Genomic DNA, 17,463 nt, shown 5'->3' on the forward strand with positions numbered 1-17,463 from the left:
GGGTATTACCCTAGACAGAAAAGAACTAATACGGTCGCTGGCAGTTCCCTCTAATAAAGAAGAAATCTTATCGTTTCTGGGAATGGCCGGTTTCTTACGGTCCTGGGTCCCCTCCTTTTCCCTTCTTGCTCGCCCCTTATATGAGGCAGCCTTAGGCCCCTTACAGGAACCCCTTCTAAAACCTGTTACTAAGCCCTTCCGGAGGCTCCACAGGCTCTTCTTGAGGCCCCGGCCTTACATCTTCCAGACCTAAACCATCCCTTCTCCCTTTATGTAACAGAAAAAGAGGGATATGCCCTTGGGACTTTGGGCCACCAATTGGGACCTTCTTTTGCACCTGTAGCCTATTTATCAAAAAAATTAAACCTGACAATCCAGGGATGGGCACCCTGTATTCCTGCCCTGGCGGCTGCAGAGCTCCTTATTAGAGAGTCAAAAGAACTAACTTTTGGGTCACCTATTACTGTCTTCTCTTCTCACAATCTGTCTCACCTTTTAACATACAAAGGCTTACAAACCTTACCTCCTTCCAGGGTCCTTTCCCTCCAGGTGGCGCTAATAGAAGACTCTACCCTCACTTTCCAACCGTGCCCACCCCTAAATATTTCAAACCTCCTTCCCCAACCTAACTCTGACTGTTCCCCATCTCACTCTTGCACTGAAACTTTAGAACTATTGCCCCACCCCTCACATGTACAGGAGGGCACATTGCCTCAGGCTACCTATACCTGGTATACAGATGGCAGCTCCTTTGTACATGAGGGAGCTCAAAAAGCAGGTTATGCCATAGTGTCGGATACTGAGGTGATTGAGGCACAAGCCCTCCCTGCCTATACCACTAACCAACAGGCTGAACTAATAGCCCTTACCCGAGCCTTTCAGTTAGCCCAGGGACAATCCCTCAACATTTATACAGACTCTAAATATGCTTTTCATATTCTTCTCTCCTATGCTGCCATCTGGAGAGAGAGTGCGTGGGTTGCTCACAGTAAAGGGAGGATCGGTAACCAATGCAAGCCAAATTATGGCCATGCTGGAAGCCTCCCACCTTCCCACAGTGATTGGAGTAGTCCACTGCCGGTCTCACTGGATGGACGATTCCATAGTTTCCAAAGGAAATGGCCGGGCTGATGAGGCAGCTAAGGCTGCGGCGGTAAAAGCCCTAGACTCCTCCCTCCCACCACAAAACATCCTCACACTACAACCCACATCTCCCCCGCCCTCTCCTGACACCCGTCAGATCCTGTCTTACCTACACCAGCTCTTCCATCCTAACAGCCAAGCTTTGTCTAACTTTGTTAGAGCTCACCTGCAGCCTACCTCTGAGGACTTGTGCTTCCTAAAGACCATTACTGCCTCTTGTAAGATCTGCCAGACCTCAGATCCTAACTCAGGATATCGTAGCCCCCCTTTCCCTACCCACCAGGCTAGGGGCTCCCTCCCCGGGACTGACTGGCAACTTGATTTTACCCATATGCCAGCAGTCAAACGTGTCCGATATCTCCTGGTTCTGGTGGACACATTCTCGGGATGGGTGGAGGCTTTCCCCACTACCAAGAGAGCTCAGACAGTTTCTAATCTCCTTCTCCGTGAGATTATCCCACGCTTTGGAATTCCTACTTTCCTTCAGTCAGATAATGGCCCTGAGTTCACTTCTCAGATTTCCAGACCTTATCTAAAGCCCTTAACATTCCTTGGTATTTTCATCTCCCATACCATCCCCAATCCTCAGGAAAGATAGAACGAACTAATCGATCCCTAAAGAACATTCTCGTTAAACTATCACAAGAGCTCCACCTCGATTGGGTAAAACTCCTCCCCCTGGCTCTTTTCAGGCTGCGAGCTCTCCCCAAAAAACCTTTGTCTATTTCACCTTTTGAACTCATGTGTGGGAGACCGGTCCTAACTCCTGGTCTTTCAGCTAAATCCTCTCCTCAACCTGACCACCTGCTTACTCCCTTACTCTGTCATCTCCGTTCCCTTCTATGGATCTTTACTGACCACTGTTTACCACGGCCATATACTAAGCCCTGTCCATCTCCTATTAACATTGGGAACCAGGTCCTTCTTTCCCCTCCAAACCAAAGTTCCCCAATCCTTTCTCCTAAATGGCAGGGTCCTTTCAAGGTGATTCTTGTGACTCCCACAGCTGCTAAACTTGAGGGTTTCCCTCACTGGATTCATCTATCCCACCTTAAGCCTTTCACCCCCTCTCCTCAGGATAATGCCCCTTCCTACATATCAACCCCAACAGGGCCCTGCTCCCTCAAGCTCCAAAAGATGCCAAGATCAAAGACCCTGTCTCCAATTACAGAAGAATGAGGCCTCACCACAGGAGCAGTGTTCGACTCCACTGGATTGGATATGCATCTTTCCTCCTCTCCCTCTTGCCTATTTCTGTTAAAGGTAATCCCTTCGTATGGAGATTTGAGGTTCAAGAAACCATCATTGATAATAAAAAATCTCTCCAAATAGGGTCAACGAACTGCTCTACGGGAGGCTGTCGGGAGCCGATTGAGATAGCCATCACCCCACTTCTATCCCTCCCCCCTTATTTGATAGAGTTTTTGTTTGCTTTCTCTTTGATCAAACAAAGGATTATTGCAAAAAATGGCCAGACACATATGGAGGCTGCTCATACTGGTCTTGCCAAATCCACTTACCAGCACAGAAAAAATTTCTTCACCTGTATAGAAAAACTCTCTACTTACACATCCAAGACCCGTGGGATGCCAGATGGGAAGGAGGCGTCGTTGGAAAACTCTACTGCCGCTACACACCCAGTCTACCGATAAGTACTATCCGTATCCAAAGAAAATATGTTCCAATTACCCAAAATTTGGGAATGGGAGAAGTAGAAGAGATAATTAAACACTCCTGTAAGATCATTACCTCTCTAACATCCCCTCTTATAAATGACACAAACCTGTCATTTAATCTCCTACTGCAGACTCTGACCTCAGCCTACAAGCTCCTTAATGTGACCCAACCGGGCCATTTTGAAGCTTGCTGGCTGTGTGTACCACAGAAGACCAAGTCAGAGGTACCGCTGACAGCCTCTGCAGTGACTCTGTCAAACAACCTTACCTCACCATTTACTAACTGCCCTGACTCTACTGTTGCCACAACCCCCTACCTTTCTCATATCACCCTCTTTGGCGTGGCAAGCTGTTTCAAGGCATCTGGGATACACTCTGTAGGAATACTAAATTCTTTAGACTGTAATGAAACTATAATCCTTGAAACCTCATCTCAACCCCAATGCCTACCGGAAATAATATTTCAATTCTTTGTGGCACTCAGGTCTACCATCGTCTGCCTGCTCGTTGGTCAGGAGTTTGCGCTCTGGTACTCCTTTTCCCTGAGCTGGGGGTAATAAGCGACAGAGAGCTCCTACCAATTCCGGTTGTGGACTCAAAATCTGCCCTGCAGGAAAAGAGGGCAATTCAAATCCTACCCCTGCTGGCTGCTGCTGGAATCACGGCAGCTTTAGGGACCGGAACAGCAGGATTAGCTACCTCACTAACTCTGTATTATCAGCTTTCTTCCCAATTCATCTAGGACCTTCAAAGGGTGGCTCAGACAATACTAACCCTCCAAGGACAGATTGGCAGCAGTAGTACTTCAAAACCGATGCGGATTGGATCTCCTCACAGCTAAAGAAGGTGGCCTCTGCCTTTTCCTCCAGGAGGAATGCTGTTTTTATGTCAACCAGTCGGGTATAGTAAAGGACAAAATTCATCAACTTGAAATGGATTTACAAAAACGAAAGGAAGAGCTGGAGGTGTCTAGCTCTTGGGCCTTTCAGAATCCCATATAGAAATGGATTCTGCCCCTTATCTCACCTTTCTTGCTAGTTTTTCTGCTTTTGCTTTTTGCACCCTGCTTAATTAACTTCCTCTCTACATTTTTCCAACAACAAATACAAAAAAATCTCTAACCAAACCATTAATCAGTTACTCTTACAGGATTATCAACCTCTGCCCACAGAGCCAGATGTCTATGACTCCGATGGTGTGGACCAGCTGTATCCCGAGATGGACAATAACCCCTAATCAGCAGGAAGTAGCTTGAAGAGCAAAAGTCGTCCCTATGCCCTTCCCCCACCATCACTCCTTCCTGGCTCCTCACTTTTTAATAAAACAAAAAGGGAGGAATGTTGGGATCAGCAAGCAGGCACTTCTATAGGCAGCCCCTGGGGCCTGACAGACCAGTTATCAGGCACTTGGAAAAACACCCAGACCACCTGCTGACCACCTGGAACCACCCGCGCATGCTCTGGATCACCCTATAAAGAGAACAGGAGCCCCCCCTCTCTTCTCTGCCTCATCTCCCTGTGACCCCTTCCCCCCTTCCCCTAATAAACCTCCCACGTGGAACGATCTCGTGGTGTGATCTGTGAACCCGTGTGTAACCTCTGCAGGTGCACATTTCCTAACAATTACCACCTTAAAACAATCTGTATCCAATTCAGGGACATCCAATTTCATATCAAATAAATTTTACAACAGGATTAAGAGACACAGATTTACATCAATCCATTGACAGTAGGTGATTTCACCTCTAAACTTCAGAAGTAATAATTAGGAAATTTACCTTACTTCTGGAACTTGAGCTCTTGGAAAGCCTTAGAAATCTCTCTATCTATCTATCTATCTATCTATCTATCTATCTATCTATCATCTCCCTCTTCCCCTCTTTCTCACTTCCTTACAACCCCCCTCCCACCTTGACCTCATTGGCACAGGAGACAACTTCCTGAACAGAACACCAAGAGCACAGCCTCTAAGATCAACAATCAACATATGGGACCACATGAAACTGAAAAGCTTCAGTAAAGCAAAGGACACAGTCATCAGAACAAAACGACAGCCTATAGACTGGGAAAGGGTCTTCACCAACCCTATATTTGACAGAGGACAAGTGAGTCTGTGTCCAATGCAGTCTCTACTTCCCTTACTAGAGGACTCACATGAGGCCTAAGTCTAACATAAGCTAAATCTTTGTAAGGGTCCTAGGTCCAGTTCCTGATGATTTTTGCTTCAGTACCAGCAAGCCTCGCTGGGCCCTGGTTAGTTGGCTATGCTGATCTTTTTGTGAAGCTCCTCTCACCTCCAGGTTTTTTTTTCTTTCCTCCCATTTTTCCACAAGGTCCCCTACACATCACCCAATGTTTGGCTATGAGCCTATATTCTATGCAATTGGAAAATCTGAACAAGGTGGATAATTTTGTTGATAAATAGGCTTACCAATGTTAAATTAAGGGCAGGCAAACTAAACAGTCCTGTAACCCCTAAGGAAATAGTGGCAGTTATTAAAAGTCTCTCAACCAAAAACAAAAAACAAACAAACAAAAAAAAAACCACAAAGTTTATCAATTTTGTGAAACATGGGCTTTTTTTTTCATTTCTGAGTTTGTTAATTTGGATATTCTCCCTATGCCTTTTAATTAGTTTGACTAGGGGTTCTCAGTGAACCAGCTCTGGGCTTCATTAATTCTTTCTATCATTCTACTTGTTTCTAAATTATTGATTTCAGCCCTGAGTTTGATTATTTCCGGCCATCTATTTCTTTTGGGTGTGTTGGCTTCTTTATATTCTAGAGCTTTAAGGTATGCTTTTAATATGCTAGCATAAAAACTCTACAGTTTCTGAAAGAAGGGACTTAGTGCTATGAATTCCCCCTTAGCCCCTTTTTCAGTGTGTCTCATAAGTTTGGCTATGTTATGTCTTCTTTTTCATTGAATTCTAGGAAGTTTTTAGTTTCTTTCTTTATTTCTTCCCTGACCAGGTAGTCCTTGAGTAGAAAGGTTTTTCAGTTTCCATGTGTTCATAAGCTTTCTGTTCTTCCTGTTGTTATTGAGTTCCAGCTTTAATACACAGTGATCTGATAAAATACAAGTGGCTATTTCAGTTTTCTTGTATCTACTGAGGCTTGCTTTATACTCTTCAGAACTCTGAGGTCACCGGGAATGCACACATGCATACATTCTGGAACAATATATAAATAAAAATGAATTCATTATTTTTAAAAGAAAAAATCCTTTTAAAAAATTCTAATAGCACTTTAACTGCAAGATTTTCAGCACATTGATGATTCTCTTATCAGAACTGATGTGTACCAAAGGAGTAATTGTGGGATAGGCGTTCATCACAAATTTCTGAATAGTCAGGATGACTGGGTCATACATCCACACAAGGACTGAGGTAATTGAGATGACAAAGTCCACCCAGTATAAGATCACAAAGAAAACCACCAGCAGCAAGATGGTCTGGGTGGCCTTTTTCTCAGGGGACGCTCTCAGGTGGCTGATGCTATGAAGATGCTTGCATTGCCTCTGATGTCTGAGCAAGATTATCACCATGTATGCACTTGTGGTCAGCATGATTGCTACAAGAAACACATCTCTGGAGGTTGTCACTGTTATAAACAATCCCCTGATGACATAGTTCATTTGGAAGACTACGCAGGATTCAGTGACCTTCATCTGGTTTGTCTCACTCACATTGGTAAAACCACCAACATAGAAGATCAGGTTACTATTGAAGGACAAATTCAAAGACCAAATACATAAGAAAGCATAGATTATGTATTTTTTAAGCTTATGTTTAAAATTTGCCAACAGAGAGCTCCTGGGACTGATAGTAACAGCCTGGAACACACTCAGGAGGCAGGTGATGCAGATAGAGAGGCCTCTCAGCACCCTGTGTATGTAGAAAGTTGTCTTACATTTGATGTAATTCTCAATGTTCAGTGACTCAAATATGTCTGTAAGCCAAATGTCTCCTCCTGTGAGGAGCATCATTATATGAATGAAGGTTAGTTGACAAGACATCAGGTCCATGGGCTTAGGTCTGTGACCTAGGATTGTGAAAGAATAGAAAAAAAGGAGAAACAAATTGGCCAGGACTCCAAGCCCAGCTTGAATGTAAAGGATATCCTTCAATGAGGACATAGGTGAGAAGTATATTCATCTTAAGACCATAGTGGAGGCATAGTTCTTATATCTGAAAAGAAAAAAAATTACTCATCAAACTTGTAATCATTTAGACAGTATGTCTATATCATAATTCCATTTTCCCCACTAATTTTTGATTAATCAGTATTTCTATCTTTTGAAGGTACAGACTGTCTATCATAGCCTACATTTGTAGATAGCCTCCATGTGTCACTTGTATATATAGCACATATAGATTAACAAATGCATCCACATTCATATCTATACAGATCTCTTACTTTGTGTGCCTGTATTGCACCTGCATATCAACTTTAGAAAACCAATCCTATTTTATCATATGATTCCCTGCACTCTGCTGAAGTTTTGATTATGAGTCTCAGCATCTCATATGCTGCTAGGTAGAGTCTTTCAGAGGCTGTCTGTGGTAGGCTCCTGTCCTGTTTCTTGTTTTCTCCTACTTCCTATGTCCATCCCATTTGTTAATATGACCAGGAGAGGACAGGAGCTCCATGAGGACAAAATATATAAGGGCACGGGGGTCCTTTAGGAGACTGTTTCTCCAACTAAGAACCATATTTGGATATAACCTAGAACCCCTGCTCAGATATAGCCCATGATAGCTACAATCCAAGTGGGTACCCTAGTAAGGGGAACAGGAACTATTTCTGACATTAACTCAAGGACTGGTTCCCTTACCTACACTCACCCCCGAGAAAGGAAAAGCCTTGCTAGCCCACAGAGAAGGACATTGTAGCCAGTACTGAAGATACCTGATAAGATAGGGTCAGATGGAAGGGAAGGAGGACTTCTTCTAGCAGTGGACTTGGAAAGGGACAGGGAGGAGTTAAGGGAGGGAGGGTGGGATTGGGAGGGAATGAGGGAGGGTGTTAAATCTGGGATACAACTAAATAACATGTGATGAATAATAAAAAAAATAAAAATTTTAAAAATCCAATCCTATTGATTTAAATTGCCTCATTTTATTGTTACCACCTAAAATAGTAGTGAGGAGCAGAAAATATTAATCACATTTGTACAACTGAAAAGAACTGTGTCAGTCTGAAGAAAAAAAAAAATCACTAAAAGAATCCAATCAGGTGAGTCAGTCTCATAGTCTATAATTTTACTATGCTGTATTTTGTAACAATGTTTTCATTCAAATTTCTAAATGAATCACAGCGATAATTCAAGATAATCTCACTATTTGAATCAGCAAAATGTTTATCTCAATTCTCTTTTTGTTTGTTTGCTTAGTCTTCCACAAAATCTTACGTCCTCAAAGCTAGAACTGAAGACATAGATGCTTTTGGAGACATTTTCTGTACTTTCCACTCACCATTAATTGTAGAACCATTATGGTTGTAAGTGGTCTTGGATGACTTCCAGTGCAGTTGTTATCCCATTTAAACCTTTTGATAGCTCCAATTCAGGATTAAAGAATTAACTTTGAGCTATTTAGACAAACGATATTGTTCTTTACTTTTGGGGGATAAAGGCTGGAAGTAAATAATTTTCTTTTTCTTAATTTTATTTTTATTCATTCTACATCCTGTTATATTCCATCCATCCTCCCTTTCCGAAACTCTCTACCTTCCTCTCTGTTTTCCCCTTTTTCTCAGAAAAGTGGAGCTTCCTTTCCCGTCCAGCCCAGCTCATCAAGTTGCATCAGTACTAAGCATGTTCTCTTTTCCTGTGGACTGACAAGGCAGTCCTACAAGAGGAAAGTGATCAAAATCCTGGCAAGTGTGGCTTTGTCTGATGGAGTCCCTACTTTCCTTGAGGTCTAAGATGCCCATCAGCTTAATCTTTGTAGGGCACCTAAGTCCAGTTCCTGCATGGTCCTTGTTTGATGCCCTGGTTACTTGGCTCTGTTGGTCTTATTGTGGAGCTCCTGTAACCTCAGATCCCTTTCTTTTTTTTAAATTTATTTATTTATTTTTATTTATTACAATTTAGTCATTTTTGTATCCTAGCTGTAGCCTCCTCCCTTCTATGCTCCCTCCCTCTTCTAATCCCATGCCCCTCCCCTAGTCCACTGATAGGGGAGGTCTTCCTCCACTTCCATCTGATCCTAGCTTATCAGGTGTCATCAGGACTTGCTGCATTGTCTTCCTCTGTGGCCTTATAAGGATGTTCCACCCCACACTCAGGTTGAAGTGAACAAAGAGCCAGCCATTGCGTTCATGTCAGAGACAGACTCTGTTCCCCTTACTAGGGTAACCACTTGTATACTGAGCTGCCATGGGCTACATCTGAGCAAGGGTTCTAGGTTGTCTCCTTGCATAGCCCTTGGTTGAAGTATCAGTCTCAAAAAAGACCCCTGGGCCCATATTTTTTGGTTCTATTGGTCTGCTTGTGGAACACCTGTCCCCTCCAGGTCTTTCTAGCTCCCCATTCTTTTTTTTTTCACCATGTTTTATTTTATTTTTTAATGTTTATTAATTATGCTTTATTCACTTTGTAGCCTCCCATAAACCCCTCCCTCCTCTCCTCCCAATCACCCGTTCCCCCCCTTCCTCAGGCATGCCCCTCCCCATGTCCAGTGATAGGGGAGGTCTTCTCCTTCCTTCTGATCCTAATCTATCAGATCTCATCAGGAGTTGCTGCATTGTATTCCTCTGTGGCTTGGTAAGGCTGTTCCCCTCTCAGGGGAAGGTGATCAAAGAGCAAGCCAATAAGTTCATGTCAGAGACAGTCCCTGTTCCCATTACTATGGAATCCACTTGCACACTGAACTGCCATGTTCTACATCTGTGCAAGGGTTCTAGGTTATCTCCATGCAGGGTACTTGGTTGGAGTATGAGTCTTAGGAAAGACCCCTGTGCTCAGATTTTTTGGGTCTGCTGCTCTCCTTGCGGAGCTCCTGTCCTCTCCAGATCTTGCTATTTACAACTTCTTTCATAAGATTCCATGCACTCTGCCCAACAGTTAGCCATAAGTCTCAGCATCTGCTTTGATAGTCTACAGGGCAGAGCGTTTCAGAGGTCCTCTGTGGCAGGCTCCTAACTTGTTTTCTGTTTTCTCCTTCTTCTGGTGTCCATCCTCTTTGCCTTTTGGGATGGGGAATGAGCATTGTAACCAGAGTCCTTCCTCTTGATTAGTTTCTTTAGGTGTACACATTGTAGTAGGTTTATCATATGTCTATATGAGTGAGTATATACTGTGTGTGTCTTTCTGCTTCTGGGATAGCTCACTCAGGATGATCTTATCCAGTTCCCACCATTTATCTGCAAATTTCATGATTTCCTTGTTTTTTATTGCTGAGTAATATTCCATTGTGTAGATGTACCACAATTTCTGTATCCATCTTTCAGTTGAGGGGCTTCTCGGTTGTTTCCAACTTCTGGCTATTACAAATAAAGCTGCTATAAACAAGGTTGAGTAAATGTCCTTGTGTACTTGAGCCTCTTTTAGATATATGCCTAGGAGTGGTATGTTTGGATCTTGAGGAATCACAATTCCTAGTTGTCTGAGAAAGCACAAGATTGATTTCCTGGTTGTACAAGTTTACATTCCCAGAAGCAGTGGAGAAGGGTTCCCCTTTCTCCACAACCTCTCCAGCAAGTTGTCACTTTAGTTTTTGATCTTGGCCATTCTGATGGATGTAAGGTGAAATCTTTGGGTTGTTTTGATTTGCATTTCCCTGATGGCTAATGGCATTGAGCATTTCTTTAAGTGTTTCCCTGCCATTTGATATTCCTCTACAGAGAATTCTCTGTTTAGCTCTGTTCCCCATTTTTTAATTGGATTACTTGGTTTGTTGTTTTTAAAATTCTTTAATTCTTTATATATACTGGATATTAGCCCTCTGTAAGATAGAGGGTTGGTTAAGATTCTTTCCCAGTCTGTAGGCTATCGTTTTGTTTTGAAGACAGTGTCTTTTGCTTTACAGAAGCTTCTTAGTTTCATGAGGTCCCATTTATTGATTGTTGCTCTTAGAGCCTGTGCTGTTGTTGTTCTTTTCAGGAAGTTGTCTCCTGTACCAATGAGTCCCAGGCTCTTCCCCACTTTTTCTTCTAACTGATTTAATGTGTCTGGTTTTATGTTGAGGTCTTTGATCCACTTGGATGTTAGTTTTGTGTACGGTGATGAGTATGGATCCATTTGCATTTTTCTACATGTAGACATCCAGTTAGATCAGCACCATTTGTTGAAGATGCTATCTTTTTTCCATTGTATGGTTTTGGCATCTTTGTCAAAAATCAGGTGTCCATAAGTATGTGGGTTTATTTCTGGGTCTTCTATTCAATTCCATTGATCCACCATTTTGTTTCTATGCCAGTGCCATGCAGTTTTTACTACTGTTGCTCTATAGTACTGCTTGAAACCAGGGATGGAGATACCTCCAGAAGATCTTTTATCGTAGAGGATTATTTTAGCAATTCTGGGTTACTTGTGATTCCATATGAAGTTGAGAATTTTTCTTTCAAGTTCTGTAAAGAATTGTTTTGGTAATTTGATGGGAATTGCACTGAATCTGTTGATTGCTCTTGGTAAGATGGCCATTTTTATTATGTTAATCCTGCCAAGCTGTGAACATGGGGGTCTTTCCAACTTCTGATGTCTTCTTCTAATTCTTTCTTCAAAGACTTGAAATTTTTTTCATACAAGTCTTTGACTTGCTTGGTTAGGATGACACCAAGATACTTTATGTCTTTTGTGGTTATTGTGAAGGGTGTTGTTTCCCTAATTTCTTTCTCAGCCCTTTTGTCTTTTGTATACAGGAGGGCTACTGATTTTTTTGAGTTAATTTTGTATCCAGCCACTTTGCTGAAGATTTTTATCAGCTGTAGATGTTGCTTGATAGAATTTTGGGGTCAGTCAGGCATACTATCTAGCTCCCCGTTCTTTCATAAGACTCCTTGCCTGAAGTTTGGTTATGAGTCTCAGCCTCTGCTTTGATACCCTGCTGAGTAGAGTCTTCTAGAGGTTCTCTGTGGTAGGCTCCTGTCCTGTTCCCTGTTTTCTACCTCTTCCAATGTCTATGCCTTTTGCCTTTCTGAATGAGGATTGATCATTTTACCCAGGGTCCTCCTTCTTACATGTACAGATTTTAATATGTTTATCCTATATTATATGGCTAAGAAACACTTACAGGTGAGTATATACCATGTGTGTCTTTATGCTTCTGTGATACCTCATTGAGGATGATCTTTTCTAGTTCAATCTGTTTAATTGCAGATTTCATAATTTCCTTGCTTTTAACTGCTGAGTACTATTCCATTGTGTAAATGTACCACAATTTCTGTATCCATTTCTCAACTGAGGGGCATTTGGGTTGTTTCCAGGTTCTGGCTATTACAAATAAAGCTGCTATGAACATGGTTGAGCAAATGTCCTTGTTGTATACTTGAGCATATTTTGGTTATATGCCTAGAAGCAGTATAGCTGGATCTTGAGGAAGCGCTATTTCTAATTGTCTGAGATAGCACCAGATTGATTTCTAAAATGGTTGCACAAGTTTACATTCCCATCAGTAATGGAGGAATGTTCCACTTTCTCCAAAACCTCTCCAGCATGTGTTGTCACTTGAATTTTTGATCTTAGCCATTCTGATCGGTGTAAGGTGAAATCGCAGGATTATTTTGATTTGCATCTCTCTGATGGCTATGGACACTGAACATCTCTTTAAGTGTTCCTCTGACCTTCAATATTCCTCTACGGAGAATTCTCTGTTTACTTCCGTACCCCATTTTTTAATTGGATTGCTTGATTTATTACTTTTTAGGTTCTGTAATATATGGCTAAAATTCACTTTAAAGGGATTACATACCATGTGTGAATTTCTGGGTCTCAGTTACCTCACTGAAGGTGATCTTTCCTAGTTCCATCCATTTGCCTGAAATTTTCATGATTTCTTTGTTTTGGCTGAATAGTATTCCAATGTGTAAATGTGCCATGGTTTCTTTATCCATTCTTTGGTTGAGGGACATCTAGGTTGCTACCAGATTCTGGCTATTCTGAGTAAAGCTGCTAAGAACATAGTTGAGCAAGTGTCTGTATTGTATGTTTGAACATCTTTTGGGTATGTTCCCAGGTGAGGTATAGCTGAGCCTTGAGGAAACAGTATGATTCCTTATGTCTCTTTCAGCAATCCCTGTTGTTATTTTACCTAACTACCTCTTTTTGTATATATCTTCCTCGCCCTTACCTAAGAGCCCATCCAGTTTCCCATTTCCCTATCTGATCAATTGTGTTCTTCTACTCACCATTATCTTCCTCAGACCTTCTGTGCTTACCTCACTCCTTCCTGCATAAGGATCCTTGTCACTCCATTTCCCTGAATACTTACTTGTACCCTGCATTTCTGCTCTCTATTGCTCCCACAACAACCCCTATTCTGGCAATGGTCTAATTTTTCTTTTTAGTTTCTGTAGTTACCACAGGCTACATAATCACATCTGAAGATGTGGAACTAGGATCCACCAACTAGAGAGCACATGCAACATTAAGACAAGTACTGTTTTCCACACATTATGACAAACATAAACTTGCTGAAGATCAATATATATTGATGCTCTTTGGGAATTTCTTTTTAAGAGATTCCTCCCCATGCATTGGAACACAAGGTCCAAGTGTTATACATCACTAGCACCCAGACATTTTTACAGTTTCACTCACAGTCTTACCTTTGATGCTTATGTAAGTTATTTGGCCTGGTTGCCTACAAAAGATTATTACTGAATTAACTTAATTCAGTACTTTAAATTCAGCTCTGTGATAGAGATGTAGAAAATGGTTGTATTGACTCAGATTCTTGTGAGCAATTATATTTTCAAATTCACGTTTATAATTCCCATGTATAGATGTATGCATAGGTTCGTGTATAGAAATAATGAAGAAATTAGTGGAAGAGAACACACTCTAACATTTCGCTGAATACAACACCATAGATCACACATTTTATATTCACAATTTTTTGTGCCCAAAGAGTTCAGTCTAGTAGAGGAAAGGATTCATCCCAATCGCTAGAGCCAAACCTCTGAGTCTCTTATCAACATACATATAGATAGCCACACAGTGATTGTCTGTTCTTTAAAAATCCAGGAGATGGGCTGGAGAGATGAATCAGTGGTTCAGTGCAGTTTTAACTTTTGCTAAGGACCTGGATTAGATTCCAACACTGATATGGTGCCTCATAACAATCTGTAACTCTAGTTCTGGGGGATCCATTGCCCTCTCTGTCATGGCACACTAGAGGTACAGAGACATACATGCAAGCAAAATATTCATATATGAAAAATAATTAATAAATAAATGAAAATTCCCCAATAGAACCTTATTCAAGTGTTGGTCTCCAAATTTTTTTTCTTTTTTTTTCCCCGCTCCCTCATTCCCTCCCAATCCCACCCTCCCTCCCTCATCTCCACCCTGCCCCTTTCCAAGTCCGCTGATGGGGGGGACCTCCTCCCCATTCGTCTGACCTTGTTTTATCAAGAATCTTCAGTACTGGCTGCAAAGTCCTCCTCTGTGGCCTAACAGGACTGCTCCTCCTTTGGAGGTGGGAAGGTCAAAGAGCCAACCATTGAGTTCCTGTTAGAAATAGTCCTTGTTCCACTTACTATGGGAAAACAGTTGGTTACTGAGCTATCATGGGCTTTATCTGAGCAGAGGTTCTAGGCTATATCCATACATGGTCCTTGGTGGAGTGTCAGTCTCAGAAAAGACCCTGTGCCCAGATATATTTGGTGCTTCTGAAACTCCTATCCTTTCCCCATCATACTAACTCCCTTTCTTTCATATGATTCCCTGTACTCTGCCGAAAGTTTCGTTATGAGTGTTAGTGTATGCTTTGAAATACTGGTAGGTATAGTCTTTCACATGCCTTGTGGGGTAGACTCCTGTCATACGTTCAATGCCCATCCCATCTGTTTTTCTTAATGAGGATTGATCATCTTACCCTGTGTCCGCTCTCTTGAGGGCCACAATATTCTCATCAAAGGAAAAATCCACCAAGAGGACATCACAATTCTGAATATCTATGCCCCAAATACAAGAGCAACTACATTCGTAAATGAAACAATATTAAAGCTTAAAACACTTTCAGCAAAGTGACAGGATACAAAATCAACTCAAAAAAGTCAGAAGCCCTCCTATATACCAGAGACAAAAAGGCCGAGAAAGAAATTAGGGGAAACAACACCCTTCACAATAGCCAATAATAACATAAAGTACCTTGGGGTGACACTAACCAAGCAAGTGAAAGAACTGTTTGAGAAAAACTTCAAGCCAATGATGAAAGAAATTGAAGAAGATATCAGAAGATAGAAAGAGCTCCCGTGCTCATGGATTGGTAGGAATAACATTGTGAAAATGGCCATCCTGCCAAAAGCAATCTACAGATTCAACGCAATTCCCATCAAAATACCAACTCAATTCTTTACAGACCTTGAAAAAAGATTCTCAGCTTCATATGGAGAAACAAAAAACCCAGAATCTCCAAAACAATCCTGTACAAGAACAGATCATCTGGAGGTATCTCCATCCCCAATCTCAAGTTGTACTACAGGGCAATAGTAATAAAAACTGCATGATATTGGCATAGAAACAGAAAGGAGGATCAATGGAACCGCATAGAAGACCCAGAAATAAACCCACACACCTATGAATTCACGATTTTTGACAAAGAAGCCAAAACCATTCAATGGAAAAAAAGACAGCATCTTCAACAAATGGTGCTGGACCAACTGGATGTCTACATGCAGAAAAATTAAAATAGATCCATATTTATCACCCTGCACAAAACTAAAGTCCAAGTGGATCAAAGACTTCAACATAAAACCAGATACTGTAAATCGGTTAGAAAAAAAAGTGGGGAACAGCCTAGAACTCATTGGCACAGGAGACAACTTCCTGAACAGAACTCCAACAGCACAGGCCCTAAAAGCAACAATAAATAAATGAGACCTCATGAAACTGAAAAGCTTCTGTAAAGCAAAGGTGCTTTCTCAGGCAATTAGGAATAGTGCTTCCTCAAGACCCAGCTATACCACTGCTAGGTATATACCCAAAATTTGCTAAAGTACACAACAGGATATTTGCTCAACCATGTTTACAGCAGCTTTATTTGTAATAGCCAGAACCTGGAAACAACCCAGATGTCCATCAATGGAGGAGTGGATACAGAAATTGTGGTATACTTACACAATGGAATACTACTCATCAATCAAAAATGAGGAAATCATGAAATTTGCAGGCAAATGGTGGGATCTAGAAAAGATCATTCTGAGTGAAATATCCCAGAAGGAGAAAGAGAAACATGGTATATATTTGCTTATATAGACCTATAAGATATGATAAACATAATGAAATCTATACACCTAAAAAAGATAATCAAGGGAATTGGTCTCCAAATTAAAAGAGCAACAACATTATTCCAATTTTAAAACCACAAATGCACAAACCATATACGTATAATAATTTTCATGAACTATATATCTACACTTTATTAATATAGCACATGTAATATGTCATAGAATATAAATCATAAGGTAAAAAAATAGTATTAAAAATGTGTTTTATTTTCTTTTTCCAAAGTATATTATTCAATCTTTCTTCTTCATATCTATTCTTTCCTAAATGTTTGTCTCATCCAGTAGTGACACACCTTCTAAATGATCAAGTGACATCTTTCTCTGAGGTTCACTGAAGCTGAGACTGGATGAGAAAAAAAATACCATAACTGCCATGGCTACAGAGGTGTCAACATTGCATGCACTGAGCAAACCCACTTTTTATTTGAAAAAACAAAACAAAAAACAAAAAAAAAACAAAAAACAAAAAGAAATTGCAGTATTGGGGGTTTTTCATGCTAATTTAAACTGTAATTTCAGTTGTAAATAATAAAGCCCAAAGTGTATCCATACACATTCATCATAGTGGAGAGGCCATCACTGTTAGATTGACCCAGACCTAAAGAGTGTGCAGGCAGCTGTCTGAAGACACCTTCAACCAAAGCCAAAGAACTGCTTTGTGAATATCTCTAAACTTTTCCAAGAAAAAAACACTTTACCACTTCATTATCACAGTATTTGATTTTAGAACAGACTTGTCCTATAAACTATGCTGATATTTGCCTTCTGCTTAGTAGAAATTTAGTAATCTAGAAAGCATACAAGTATGCCAGAAGTATCATTTTCATTTTAATATTTACCATATTTAGTGGGTAATGACCTAAAAGCAGTATGACTGCTCAGAGAGCATAAAGTGAGTGTGTGACTTTCAGGTGACAAGGTGCATGGTGTTGCCTGATGAACTGTCCACTGTCAGCAACAAGAATAGATCTTTAGTAATCTCAGGAGATTAAGACCATAGCCACCCAAACTACTTCCATGAAACCTTTATAGAATAGTTAAGGACAACAGAAATAAATGCTGATCACTTACCAATAAGGTATTAATTCATATCTATTACATGATATTCTTAAATAACTTAAATGCATGAATTGTTCCTTGGATATTGAATTTAGTGCAGCTGTGACTGGAAACACACAGAAGCTGACTAGA

General features: G+C 41.0%; 1 protein-coding gene across 1 annotated transcript; it reads right to left on the reverse strand.

Annotated features, from left to right (window-relative positions):
- Positions 1-6,055: 6,055 nt before the first annotated feature.
- On the reverse strand, positions 6,056-6,955 carry LOC110544959 (vomeronasal type-1 receptor 100-like). The gene has a single exon (XM_021630727.2). It carries the CDS (start codon positions 6,953-6,955, stop codon positions 6,056-6,058), a length of 900 nt encoding a protein of 299 aa, XP_021486402.2.
- Between the last annotated feature and the right edge of the window lie 10,508 nt (positions 6,956-17,463).

This window comes from Meriones unguiculatus, chromosome 3 (assembly GCF_030254825.1).
Source record: "Meriones unguiculatus strain TT.TT164.6M chromosome 3, Bangor_MerUng_6.1, whole genome shotgun sequence".
In the NCBI taxonomy this organism is placed as follows: domain Eukaryota; kingdom Metazoa; phylum Chordata; class Mammalia; order Rodentia; family Muridae; genus Meriones; species Meriones unguiculatus.

Coding starts and splice junctions, on each gene's coding strand:
- LOC110544959 (XM_021630727.2), bottom strand. CDS start 6,955: ATGTCCTCATTGAAGGATATCCTTTACATTCAAGCTGGGCTTGGAGTC.